This window comes from Orcinus orca, chromosome 2, assembly GCF_937001465.1.
Source record: "Orcinus orca chromosome 2, mOrcOrc1.1, whole genome shotgun sequence".
NCBI lineage: Eukaryota > Metazoa > Chordata > Mammalia > Artiodactyla > Delphinidae > Orcinus > Orcinus orca.
The window spans coordinates 106,680,680-106,695,181 of NC_064560.1; the positions used below are offsets into that span (position 1 = coordinate 106,680,680).

At 39.0% G+C, this 14,502-nt stretch overlaps 1 protein-coding gene across 4 annotated transcripts in view; it reads left to right on the plus strand.

Moving 5' to 3' along the window:
- The window catches only part of DMXL2 (Dmx like 2), a 160,929-nt gene that overhangs the window by 99,002 nt on the left and 47,425 nt on the right, over positions 1-14,502 (plus strand). For all 4 annotated transcript variants that reach the window (XM_049705959.1, XM_049705960.1, XM_049705962.1 and 1 more), the window contains exons 19-20: positions 2,774-2,884; positions 13,201-13,370. In XM_049705959.1, the coding sequence (XP_049561916.1) occupies positions 2,774-2,884; positions 13,201-13,370 (281 nt within the window). The remainder of the gene's footprint in view (positions 1-2,773; positions 2,885-13,200; positions 13,371-14,502) is intronic.

The following is a 14,502-nucleotide window of genomic DNA, read 5'->3' on the forward strand; positions in this document are numbered from 1 at the left end:
TTGTGATATCTGTGTGCATCCTCACATGAATTTTTACCCTGAAACCTTCATATCATTTTGGACATATAGTCTTTTGTTTTTTTTGAACAGATTGATTCCTATGGTTTATTTTAATTTTAGTGATAATAATGGCCCATTTGTTAATTTTACTATTGAACCACCAGGTTGTAAGGACCCCCTGGGCTCAACTTGTTCATCTTCACATTTCTAGGTATAAGTAATTTTTATAATTACCTAATTTTCTCCAAAAAGTCTCTTGAGAAAGGGGTTTTCATACATTTTAATGTAACATGTGTCTTGCTTAATTCATTCTGTAACTGGAAAAATTTTGGCTGCCTCCTGAAACTAGATTTCATTCTTTTTTATGCAGATAGTTGAAGGTAATGGTGTTGATTCTAAATGATGACATTAGCAAAGGAAACCGAAAATGATTGATCATTCATTCATTCAGTAAATATTGTGGAGGAGTGAACAATTGCTATGTGCCAGGTGCTTCATGTACTTTATTGTATTTAATTATTACAACAGTCTTCTAGTAGGTAGCCACTATTATACTTAATTTTATAGACGAAGACTCTGATCCTTACGGAGATTAAGTGACACATAAGATCACATAGGTAGTAAATGGCAGAACTGGGGTTCAGATGTGGGTAAATCGTTGCCTCCAAGCCTATACTCTTTTAATTATTTCACAAGATTTCCAAGTGTGAGGGAAAAAGACTGTTCCTCAAAGCTACCTGGAATATATCTCTTCATATAGGTTTATGTCTTTATAATATATCTCCAAGGTTTTCTGTAGATTAAAATAACTAGTGACCTCTAGAGGATTTTGCCTATGAGTTATTTTCTAACCATATTAATTAAAAAAAATTTGAATCATTATGAGGTTGTGTGCAGTTGAGCAAGATTCTCCCCAGAACAGCCTTAAGCCTTTGTTGCAAACTTAATATATGTTAAGAGTTTTTACTTGAGACATTCAGAAAATAGATACATCATAATCCATGAAACATAGTTTAAATTTTCGGATACAGAACTGTATCCTTAGTTAGGCAATATAAAAATGGTTCCTCCTGGTCACAGTGGATTTTCATTAGGTAGATAAGGCAGGAATGAATGTCTCCATTTCACAGGTAGCAAACTGAAGCTCAGAGATTAAATAGTTGCCATCTCAGTGAATGGATCCTAAGTAAATGAATTCTTCCATTTGTTCAAGTAAGACAATTTAGAGGTATTCCTGACTCTGCTTTCTCTCCCGCCCTAATCCAGTCCATTGGCGAATGCTATTAGTTCTACTGTATGGAGACTCCAGTCATTTCTCATCACCTCTCCTGTTACCACTCTGGTCCAAGTCACGTCACGTCCTGCCTAATTATTGACAAAGTCTCCTACTAAACTGTTTCGTTCTTGTTACCCCAGTCTGCTCTTCGCATAGGAACTAGTGATTATTTTAAAACAAAATCACATTAAATCTCTCCTCTGCTCAACAAACACTGTGGCTTCCCATCTCACTTTAGAACAAAAAGCCAAATGCTTCAGTGATCTACAAGGCTCTTTGTGATCTGTGCTCACTTCCATTCTACTGCATTGTCTTCCTTGCTGTCCCACAAACACACCAGGCCCATTCCTGTCTCAGAGTCTTTGCGCATATTGTTTCCTCTGCATAGAATACTTGTCTTCCAGATTTAGGCGTGCCTCATTCCCTTACCTCCTCAGATTTCTGCTGAAATGTCATCTTATTGGAATGTTCTTCCCTGGCCTCATATCAAATAGAACCCTCTTACCCCAGCACTCCCTTTCTCTCAGTCCTGCTTTATTTCTCTCAATAGCATTCATTTCCACTAGACACATTACCTCTTCATTGTTTGTCTCTGTCTCCTAAGATGTAAGCGCCCTGAGAGTGGGGACTTTGCCTTATTCCCTGCCAAACCCCCAGTACCTTAACTGTGCCTCCAATGTAACGGATGCTTACTTTGTGAATGAATACATGAGTGAGTGGATGAACAGATATAGCTGATGGGAAGTAGAGGTGGAACTTTGACAATTTAAAACATTTTATTTTCTTCAAGAAAATATTTGATTCAATACTCTTGAGTACTTCCTAAGTGGCAGTTACCAGGCTAGGCGCTGTCAGTATTTTTCTGTTTCTTTTATCCAACAGTGGCTATAATTTTGAGTAAACTTGCCATGCTTTCATACCTCTGCTCAACTTTTGACTAAGAGTAAATTTGTGGAATCAAGGTTAGAGTTCAGCGTTAACTTGGTAACACTAGCCTGGGGAGTCAAATTTGAAATCTTTGAATAATGAATCTTCTGTATTTCATTGGAGCTAACCAACCTAGAAAATATTACCTATTTAATCATAAAATAAATAATTTTACTTTATTATGTAATTCCTGTTTTTAAATCTCATCTGAATTTGCACAGGAAATATTTTAAAAAATTATACCTAATTTACTATAGCTAATCTATTTTTTATTGGATTTCAAGATTTCTTTCCTTTTCATTTATTATGAGTAGCTCTAAGTACTATTATTACCTGTACTAATAGGTACTTATATTTTTCCCAATTATTTTTCATTTGGCAGTTTTAATATATACATATGCTTTTTGTAAAGCTGTATAAATAAAGATACTGAAGTGTTCAGAAAGGAATACACTCAAAAAAATATATATTTTTTGTGTAAATTATTAAATTTAATGTTTATTTTCTAACTTTTTACTGGTTTGTGATTTGTTGCATTCCTTTTTCCTTAAACATATTTCCTCTTTGCAGGAAGAGACACATTAGATGAGTGTGGTTTGCGGTACTTACTAGCTATGCGCTTGCACACTTGCCTTTTGACATCGCTGCCTCCTTTATACCGAGTACAGCTGCTTCATCAAGGTATTGTTTGAACCTTCGTGCAACTTTTATTTCGTACTGAAGTGGTTAGTATATTCATATTTGTGTCTGAGCATTAGTAAATCACCATATGCATACCTATCACCCGCCTTAAGATCTTCCTGTCACAGGAAAATAAGGTACCCACTTACCTTTTTTCTGTTATTTTTCAGCTGTATTCTGTGACTTTTGCTCATCTGTCTCAGTTTCTCAGACTTCAGTCACTAAAGTCATAGTAGTTTAAGTAAACTGGTATGCCTGAGGTTGTAACCTAAAGTGGCCCTGAATTTCTATGACGCCTGATACCTTTTCTTTAAAAATTATGTAAATTTTGTCCTATGCATTATTATTTGTGTTTATTTTAATATAAGCATTATGTTCTAAGTTATTTACTTACAAGTAAAGCTGATGTTTCATGAATATCTGCCGTACAGTAATCCAGTAGATTTGTGTACTTCTAGCACACTGCCACATACCCTGATTTGCGATGTATAGGTTTATATCAGCCCCCTAACTTAATAGATTAAAAAATCAAAACTATAGAGTTTAAAGTGACCTGCCAAGATACAGGGCTATTTGTTAATAGAGAATTCCAGTGCAGTGGGCTGTGTTCCTTTTGAAACCAGCATCCTGGATACAGCCCCATAAAATATGCTTTAGTATTGTAGGACCTGGAATACCAGGCTTTATAGTTTGTTACTCTTACCCACAGTACTTACCCTTTACCCTCAGTAAATGTTCTTTGAAAATATGATTACAAACATATGTCATATTCTGTCGTGTTTTTAAACTATAATTCATCTATATAGTCTTTTATTTTTTTCTAAAAATACAAATTTAGCTGTTTTTTTCCTATTTGAATTATCACTGTTAATGAGTGACCTTATAACCTTGCATATAAATATTTATGTATATATCTGATTACTTCCTCATGTTTGTTTTCTAGTAGTGAAATTACTGAATCAAAGGGCTTGAAAATTCTTTTTTTTTTTTTTAACATCTTTATTGGAGTATTGTTGCTTTACAATGGTGTGTTACTTTCTGCTTTATAACAAAGTGAATCAGATACATATACATATGTTCCCATATCTCTTCCCTCTTGCGTCTCCCTCCCTCCCACCCTCCCTATCCCACCCCTCTAGGTGGTCACAAAGCACTGAGCTGATCTCCCTATGCTATGCGGCTGCTTCCCACTAGCTATCTATTTTATGTTTGGTAGTGTATATATGTCCATGCCACTCTCTCACTTTGTCACAGCTTACCCTTCCCCCTCCCCATATCTTCAAGTCCATTCTCTAGTAGGTCTGTGTCTTTATTGCCATCTTACCCCTAGGTTCTTTATGACATTTTTTTCCCCATAGATTCCATATATATCTGTTAGCATATGGTATTTGTCTTTCTCTTTCTGACTTACTTCACTCTGTATGACAGACTCTAGGTCCATCCACCTCACTACAAATAACTCAATTTCGTTTCTTTTTATGGCTGAGTAATATTCCATTGTATATATGTGCCACATCTTTAACCATTCATCTGATGATGGACACTTTGGTTTCTTCCATGTCCTGGCTATTGTAAATAGAACTGCAATGAACATTTTCATTCAGTACATGACTCTTATTGAATTATGGTTTTCTCAGGGTATATGCCCAGTAGTGGGATTGCTGGGTCATATGGTAGTCCTATTTGTAGTTTTTTAAGGAACCTCCATACTGTTCTCCATAGTGGCTGTACCAATTCACATTCCCACCAGCAGTGCAAGAGTGTTCCCTTTTCTCCACACCCTCTCCAGCATTTATTGTTTCTAGATTTTTTGAGGATGGCCATTCTGACTGGTGTGAGATGAGATCTCATTGTAGTTTTGATTTGCATTTCTCTAATGATTAATGATGTTGAGCATTCTTTCATGTGTTTGTTGGCAATCTGTATATCTCCTTTGGAGAAATGTCTATTTAGGTCTTCTGCCCATGTTTGGATTGGGTTGTTTGTTTTTTTGTTATTGAGCTGCATGAGCTGCTTGTAAATTTTGGAGATTAATCCTTTGTCAGTTGCTTCATTTGCAAATATTTTCTCCCATTCTGAGGGTTTTCTTTTGGTCTTGTTCATGGTTTCCTTTGCTGTGCAAAAGCTTTTTTTTTTTGCAGTACGCGGGCCTCTCACTGCCGTGGCCTCTTCCGTTGCGGAGCACAGGCTCTGGACGCACAGGCTTAGCAGCCATGGCTCACGGGCCCAGCCTGTGCACGGCATTTGGGATCCTCCCAGACCGGGGCATGAACCCGTGTCCCCTGCATCGGCAGGCGGACCCTCAACTGCTGTGCCACCAGGGAAGTCCTGTGCAAAAGCTTTTAAGTTTCATTCAATCCCATTTGTTTATTTTTGTTTTTATTTCCATTTCTCTAGGAGGTGGGTCAAAAAGGATCTTGCTGTGATTTATGTCATAGAGTGTTCTGCCTATGTTTTCCTCTAAGAGTTTGATGGTGTCTGGCCTTACATTTAGGTCTTTAATCCATTTTGAGCTTATTTTTGTGTATGGTGTTAGGGAGTGTTCTAATCTCATACTTTTACATGTACCTGTCCAGTTTTCCCAATAAGCACCACTTATTGAAGAGGCTGTCCTTTCTCCACTGTACATTCCTGCCTCCTTTATCAAAGATAAGGTGACCATATGTGCGTGGGTTTATCTCTGGGCTTTGTATCCTGTTCCATTGAGCTATCTTTCTGTTTTTGTGCCAGTACCATACTGTCTTGATTACTGTAGCTTTGTGGTATAGTCTGAAGTCAGGATGCCTGATTCCTCCAGCTCCGTTTTTCGTTCTCAAGATTGCTTTGGCTATTCGGGGTCTTTTGTGTTTCCATACAAATTGTGAAATTTTTTGTTGTAGTTCTGTGAAAAATGCCAGTGGTACTTTGATAGGGATTGCATTGAATCTGTAGATTGCTTTGGGTAGTAGAGTCATTTTCACAATGTTGATTCTTCCAATCCAAGAACATGGTATATCTCTCCATCTATTTGTATCATCTTTAATTGCTTTCATCAGTGTCGTATAATTTTCTGCATGCAGGTCTTTTGTCTCCTTAGGTGGGTTTATTCCTAGATATTTCATTCTGTTTGTTGCAGTGGTAAATGGGAGTGTTTTCTTAATTTCACTTTCAGATTTTTCATCATAAGTGTATAGGAATGCCAGAGATTTCTGTGGATTAAATTTGTATCCTGCTACTTTACCAGATTCATTGATTAGCTCTAGTAGTTTTCTGGTAGCATCTTTAGGATTCTCTATGTATAGTATCATGTCAGCTGCAAACAGTGACAGCTTTACTTCTTCTTTTCTGATTTGGATTCCTTTTATTTCCTTTTCTTCTGTGATTGCTGTGGCTAAAACTTCCAAAACTATGTTGAATAAGAGTGGTGAGAGTAGGCAACCGTGTCTTGTTCCTGATCTTAGTGGAAATGGTTTCAGTTTTTCACCATTGAGGACAATGTTGGCTGTGGGTTTGTCATATATGGCCTTTATTATGTTGAGGAAAATTCCCTCTATGCCTACGTTCTGCAGGGTTTTTATCATAAATGGGTGTGGAATTTTGTCGAAAGCTTTCTCTGCATCTATTGAGATGATCATATGGTTTTTCTCCTTCAATTTGTTAATATGGTGTATCATGTTGATTGATTTGCATATATTGAAGAATCCTTGCATACCTTGAATAAACCCCACTTGATCATGGTGTATGATCCTTTTAATGTGCTGTTGGATTCTGTTTGCTAGTATTTTGTTGAGGATATTTGCATCTATGTTCATCAGTGATATTGGCCTGTAGTTTTCTTTCTTTGTGACATCTTTGTTTGGTTTTGGTATCAGGGTGATGTTGGCCTCGTAGACTGTTTTGAGTGTTCCTCCTTCTGCTGTATTTTGGAAGAGTTTGAGAAGGATAGGTGTTAGCTCTTCTCTAAATGTTTGATAGAATTCCCCTGTGAAGCTATTTGGTCCTGGGCTTTTGTTTGTTGGAAGATTTTTAATCACAGTTTTAATTTCAGTGCTTGTGACTGGTCTGTTCATATTTTCTATTTCTTCCTGATTCAGTCTTGGCAGCTTGTGCATTTCTAAAAATTTGTTCATTTCTTCCAGGTTGTCCATTTTATTGGCATAGAGTTGCTTGTAGTAATCTCTCATCATCTTTTGTATTTCTGCAGTGTCAGTTGTTACTTCTCCTTCATTGGTAATTCTATTGATTTGAGTCTTCTCCCTTTTTTTCTTGATGAATCTGGCTAATGGTTTATCAATTTCGTTTATCTTCTCAAAGAACCATGTTGTAGTTTTATTGATCTTGGCTGTCATTTCCTTCATTTCTTTTTCTTTTATATCTGATCTGATCTTTATGATTTCTTTCCTTCTGCTAACTTTGGGGTTTTTTTTGTTCTTCTTTCTCTAATTGCCTTAGGTGCAAGGTTAGGTTGTTTATTCGAGGTGTTTCCTGTTTCTTAAGGTTGGATTGTATTGCTATAAACTTCCCTCTTAGAACTGCTTTTGCTGCATCCCATTGATTTTGGGTCGTCGTGTCTCCATTTTCATTTGTTTCTAGGTATTTTTTGATTTCCTCCTTGATTTCTTCAGTGATCACTTCGTTATTAAGTAGTGTATTGTTTAGCCTCCATGTATTTGTATTTTTTACAGATCTTTTCCTATAATGATATCTAGTCTCATAGCGTTGTGGTTGGAAAAGATACTTGATACAATTTCAGTTTTCTTAAATTTACCAAAGCTTGATTTGTGACTGAAGATATAATCTATCATGGAGAATGTTCCATGAGCACTTGAGAAGAATGTGTATTCTGTTGTTTTGGGTGGAATGTCCTATAAATATCAATTAAGTCCATCTTGTTTAACGTATCATTTAAAGCCTGTGTTTCCTTATTTATTTTCATTTTGGATGATCTGTCCATTGATGAAAGTGGGCTGTTAAAGTCCCCTACTATGAATGTGTTACTATTGATTTCCCCTTTTGTGGCTGTTAGTATTTGCCTTATGTATTGAGGTGCTCCTATGTTGGGTGCATAAATATTTACAATTGTTATATGTTCTTCTTGGATCGATCCCTTGATCATTATATAGTGTCCTTCTTTGTCTCTTGTAAGAGTCTTTATTTTAAAGTCTATTTTGTCTGATATGAGAATTGCTACTCCAGCTTTCTTTTGATTTCCATTTGCATGGAATATCTTTTTCCATCCCCTCACTTTCAGTCTGTATGTGTCCCTAGATCTGAAGTGGGTCTCTTGTAGACAGCATATATATGGGTCCTGTTTTTGTATCCATTCAGCCAGTCTGTGTCTTTTGGTGGGAGCATTTAATCCATTTACATTTAAGGTAATTATCGATATATATGTTCCTATTCCCATTTTCTTCATTGTTTTGGGTTTGTTATTGTAGGTGTTTTCCTTCTCTTGTGTTGCTTGCCTAGAGAAGTTCCTTTAGCATTTGTTGTAAAGCTGGTTTGGTGGTGCTGAACTCTCTCAGCTTTTCCTTGTCTGTAAAGATTTTAATTTCTCCATCAAATCTGAATGAGATCCTTGCTGGGTATAGTAATCTTGGTTGTAGGTTTTTCTCCTTCATCACTTTACATATGTCGTGCCACTCCCTTGTGGCTTGCAGAGTTTCTGCTGAAAGATCAGCAGTTAACCTTATGGGGATTCCCTTGTGTGTTATTTGTTGTTTTTCCCTTGCTGCTTTTAATATGTTTTCTTTGTATTTAATTTTTGATAGTTTGATTAATATGTGTCTTGGCATGTTTCTCCTTGGATTTATCCTGTATGGGACTCTCTGTGCTTCCTGGACTTGATTAACTATTTCCTTTCCCATATTAGGGAAGTTTTCAACTATAATCTCTTCAAATATTTTCTCAGTGCCTTTCTTTTTCTCTTCTTCTTCTGGGACCCCTATAATTCGAATGTTGGTGCGTTTAATGTTGTCCCAGAGGTCTCTGAGACTGTCCTCAGTTCTTTTCATTCTTTTTTCTTTATTGTGCTCTGCAGTAGTTATTTCCACTATTTTATCTTCCAGGTCACTTATCCGTTCTTGTGCCTCAGTTATTCTGCTATTGATCTCTTCTAGAGTATTTTTAATTTCATTTATTGTGTTGTTCATTGTTACTTGTTTCTTCTTGGTCCTTGTTAAATGTTTCTTGCGTTTTCTCTATTCTATTTCCAATATTTTGGATCATCTTTACTCTCATTATCCTGAATTCTTTTTCAGGTAGACTGCCTATTTCCTCTTCATTTGTTAGGTATGGTGGATTTTTACCTTGCTCCTTCATCTGCTGTGTGTTTTTCTGTCTTTTCGTTTTGCTTATCTTACTGTGTTTGGGGTCTCCTTTTCGCAGGCTGCAGGTTTGTAGTTCCCGTTGTTTTTGGTGTCTGTCCCCAGTGGCTAAGGTTGGTTCAGTGGGTTGTTTAGGTTTCCTGGTGGAGGGGACTAGTGCCTGTGTTCTGGTGGATGAGGCTGGATCTTGTCTTTCTGGTGGGCAGGTCCACGTCTGGTGGTGTGTTTGGGGGTGTCTGTGGTCTTATTATGATTTTAGGCAGCCACTCTGCTAATGGATGGGGCTGTGTTCCTGTCTTGCTAGTTGTTTGGCATAGGATGTCCAGCACTGTAGCTTGCTGGTCGTTTTTGCACCTTTTTGTATTATGTGGAGCTGGGAGGTCTCTTGTGGACCAGTGTCCTGAAGTTGGCTCTCCCACATCAGAGGCACACCAGTGACTCCTGGCTGCAGCACCAAGAGACTTTCTTCCACACGGCTCAGAATAAAATGGAGAAAAGGTAGAAAGAAAGAAAGAGAGAGAGAGAGAGAGAGAGGGAGGGGGAGGGAGGGGGAGGGAGGGAGGGAGGGAGGAAGAAAGGAAGAGAAACAAAGGAAGGGAGGAAGGAAGAAAAAATAAAGATAAAATAAAAGTTATTAAAATAAAAGATAATTATTAAGGAAAAAAATTTTTTTAAGTAAAAAAACGAACAAACAAAAATGGATGGACAGAACTCTAGGACAAATGGTGAAAGCAAAGCTATACAGACAGTCTCACACAGAAGCATACACATACACACTCACAAAAAGAGGAAAAGGGGAAAAAATAATATATCTTGCTCTCAAAGTCCACCTCCTCAATTTGGGATGATTCGTTGTCTATTCAGGTATTCCACAGATGCAGGGTACATCGAGTTGACTGTGGAGATACAATCTGCTGTTCCTGAGGCTGCTGGGAGAAATTTCCCTTTCTCCTCTTTGTTCGCACAGCTCCGAGGTTAAGCTTTGGGTTTGGCCCTGCCTCTGCGTGTAGGTCACCGGAGGGTGTCTGTTCTTCGCTCAGACAGGACAGGGTTAAAGGAGCAGCTGATTCGGGGGCTCTGGCTCACTGAGGCAGGGGCACGGAGTGCAGGGCGAGCCTGCGGCTGCAGAGGCCGGCATGACGTTGCACCAGCCTGAGGCGTGCCATCCGTTCTCCCGGGGAAGTTGTCCCCGTATCACGGGACCCTGGCAGTGGCGGGCTGCACAGGCTCTGGGAGGGGAGGTGTGGATAGTGACCTGTGCTCGCACACAGGCTTCTTGGTGGCGGCTGCAGCGGCCTTAGCTTCTCAGGCCCGTCTCTGGGGTCCATGCTGATAACCGCGTCTCGCGCCCGTCTCCTTTACGCAGCGCTCTTAACCCCCTCTCCTCGCGCACCAGGAAACAAACAGGAAAGAAAAAGTCTCTTGCCTCTTCGTCAGGTCCAGACTTTTCCCCGGACTCCCTCCCGGCTAGCTGTGGTGCACTAACCCCTTCAGGCTGTGTTCACGCCCCCAGTCCTCTCCCTGTGCTCTGACCAAAGCCCAAGCCTTAGCTTCCAGCCCCCGCCCGTCCCGGCGGGTAAGCAGACAAGCCTCTGGGGCTGGTGAGTGCTGGTTGGCACCGATCCTCTGTGCGGGAATCTCTCCGCTTTGCCCTCCGCACCCCTGTTGCTCTGGTCTCCTCCGTGGCTCCGAAGCTTCCCCCCTCCGCCACCCGCAGTCTCCGCCCAGGAAGGGGCTTCCTAGTGTGTGGAAACCTTTCCTCCTTCACAGCTCCCTCCCCCTGGTGCAGGTCCTGTCACTATTCTTTTGTCTCTGTTTATTCTTTTTTCTTTTGCCCTACCCAGGTACGTGGGGAGTTTCTTGCCTTTTGGGAGGTCTGAGGTCTTCTGCCAGCGTTCAGTGGGTGTTCTGTAGGAGTTGTTCCACGTGTGATCTCCACATCTTACTCTTCGGCCATCTTCCCCCTCTCCCCTGAAAATTCTTAATTCTTGATAAATATTGTGACTTTCAGAAAGACCAGGCTCATTTACAGTCCCAGAACCAGTATTTGACGATGCCAAAACTCAACTCATTGCAACACTTGATATTATCATTTAAAACAATCTATGGCATTTGGAATAGGTTTAAAAAGTGGCATCTCAAATTTTAGTTTTAAAATTTAAAATTTTAGTTTTAAATGATGGTCATATGGTACTGAATCACTTAATGACAATTGTGTATATTGCCTAGGGAGACCTAAAACACCTCAAATTTCTAAAGCTTTGTCAAATTCCATTTTCCCTTTGATACAGTTAAAACATTGGAGATGAGAAAAGTGACTGCTATTGTAGGTGATGGTCCGGGGAAAAACTTAAGTAGCTAGTAGACAAGCTAAGAAGAACAGAGATATATTGCAAAGAATAGCCTGCCATTGGTAGGCAAATAAAAATAAGTGCCTGCTGGTGCCCCTTGTTTTTTCTTCCTAATACCTTTTTTCACTTCTAGTAGTTAGATTTCCAAATAGAGTTACTGATCTCTTCATCTTCTTTCTGAACCAAGTTCCTCTGACATGTCTGTGTATATTTTTGTTTCCTTTTAGTCATACCAAAAATGTCATCAACCAAATTTCATTTAAGGGTATAGAATATACTTTATATTGTTACTTTATATTAAAATTTTTATATCAGCAAAAGTGTGCATTTTGCATTGCCTTATAATAGCAATTCCTAAAGCAAAGTGTTAGTTTTTTTATAGTTATTTCATTCAGTGACTATTTCTTGAATCAGACAGATTTAAATAGAGAATTAATTTGCTTTTTAGGTTCTGAAAAAATACAAGTTGATGTTTTTAAGTTTTGTCCATTTTCCTCCTAAATTTATAGTGACAGTTAAGGCTTGTTGCATTGATTTTGTGATATGATTTCAAACACAGTATATAAATGTTAGCAATGAGGAATTTAAAAGGCTTAAGATTATTATTTAAAATGGTCCTAATAGTTTTTTTAATAATTTCCGAAGGAACTGTTGGGAAGCAGTAATTGTTAGAAAAGCTTTAAACTATATGGAAAATCTATATAGTAGTTGTTAATGAAAAAAATTATATGTGGTAATATTGATAGCCTTACAGCATTGGGAGTCCTTTGTAATGTGGCTATCAGACCGTCATTGACCTCCGACATTTCTTTGTTTCCAAAGGGATTCTAATAGATGGCTGATTCGACTAGCCTGGCTTCTTTCCTGGGATCCTTGGGGTTCTTCCCAGTGGCATTCCCACTATCTAACATCACTCCTTGGTTCACTTCTCTCATGTTTCTTCTTTACCTGCTCTAAGTGGAGTAAAGTGTTATCAGTTGTTCAACTGTTGACAGACTCACTGAGGGTGTCACTAAACCGTATTTGTTGCCTCTAAATACAGCCTAGATCCCTGTCAGTCTTTTACCAGGGCATAAAAGTGTTTGCCATCAGTAATTAGGCCGCTTTAAACTCTTTTTAACTGAGGCACCAAAGACAGAGGAATGTGCCTCCTGACTGTTCTTCCCCAGAACTCTCATCAAGTTTAAAGCTTGCTTTGAAGTGATAGGTAGCTCCTTGGCCTGAGGGATGAATGGGGCAGTTTTCCATATCCAGTACTGAAGGATATGGTCTGCAAGCAAGTGGCACTGTGAAACAACATCCACGTACATGGACCAACCTATTTTGACTTGACCAGAGCTTTTACTCTTGATCAGTTTGGTGTGTGTACGTACATATGAACGGCTTGATATTCAAATATCTTTCTTTCCAGCAATTAAGTTTTAGTGTCTCTATTCTTGCAGCGAATATGTTTCAGAAAGATTTTGGTTTTGTGTATCCTGTCGGTGATCTCGTATGTAGAAGCTTATACTATAAAATCCTGAATGATGAAATCTTTTGATACTTTTTTTCAGCTTCAAAATTCTTTCCAGAATGAATAAATACATGATTATGTAAAAAATTGGTTTTGTTTTTGTTTTGGTATAGTTCTGGAACTTATTATTTTGTATTTCTAATTTAGGTGTGTCTACTTGCCATTTTGCCTGGGCTTTTCATTCTGAGGCTGAGGAAGAGCTGATTAATATGATTCCGGCAATTCAGAGAGGGGACCCTCAGTGGTCTGAGTTAAGAGCTATGGGAATAGGTTGGTGGGTGAGGAATATTAACACTCTTCGAAGATGCATTGAAAAGGTAACTTTACTTCATTGGATTTTGTTTTTTTGTTTGTTTGTTTTTTTTGTTTTTTTTGTGCTATGCGGGCCTCTCCCGTTGCGGAGCACAGGCTCCAGACGGGCAGGTTCAGCGGCCACGGCTCACGGGCCTAGCTGCTCCACGGCATATGAGATCTTCCCAGACCGGGGCACGAACCCATGTCCCCTGCATCAGCAGGCGGACTCTCAACCACTGCGCCACCAGGGAAGCCCCCTTCATTGGATTTTGAAGTTAAGTCTTTTCTTAAAGCATAAAAGATATTATCTTCCAGAAAACCTGTGGTGAGGGATTAGTATGTACATCTTGAGATCTTGAGAACTTCTTAAATAAAAATTTTTGGACCTTTAAAACTAAAATTTGACCTTTATAAAATGTCCAAGCAGTATATCAGTTGTCTTTTGCCATATATACTAAGTATATAATATTTATGGAACAGATATTTTCTGCTATCAGTTGAGGTGCATCCTAGTTTAAGAAAATACAAACTGTATGTCAGTTACATACATTACATAGAAAAAAAGTTCTCTTCATTCATTCATTCATTCATTTATGCATGCTGCACTGCATGGCTTGCGGGATCATAGTTCCCCAACCAGGATGGAACCCACACCCCCTGCAGTGGAAGCACAGAAACGTGGAGTCTTAACCTCTGGACCGCCAGGGAAGTCCCAAATCATTCTTTTTATATAAAAGATTCTCTGCATGGCTAGGTTAATAAATACCAAACTTCCTGTGCACTTTTAAAATACCATTCAAAAATTTTGATTTGTGTGCACTTGAAGAACATATCTATGGCAGCAAATGACACATACTATAAATTTCTTTTTTAACTTATTTAATTAATTTTGTTTTTGCTACGTTGGGTCTTTGTTGCTGTGTGCGGGCTTTCTCCAGCTGCGGCATGCAAGGGCTACTCTTTGTTGCGGTGCGCGGGCTTCTCATTGTAGCGGCTTCTCTTGTTGCAGAGCACGGGCTCTAGGCGCTAGGGCTTCAGTAGTTGTGGCACGTGGGCTCAGTAGTTGTGGCGCATGGGCTTAGTTGCTCTGCGGCATGTGGGATTTTCCTGGACAAGGGATTGAACCTGTGTCCCCTGCATTGGCAGGCGAATTCT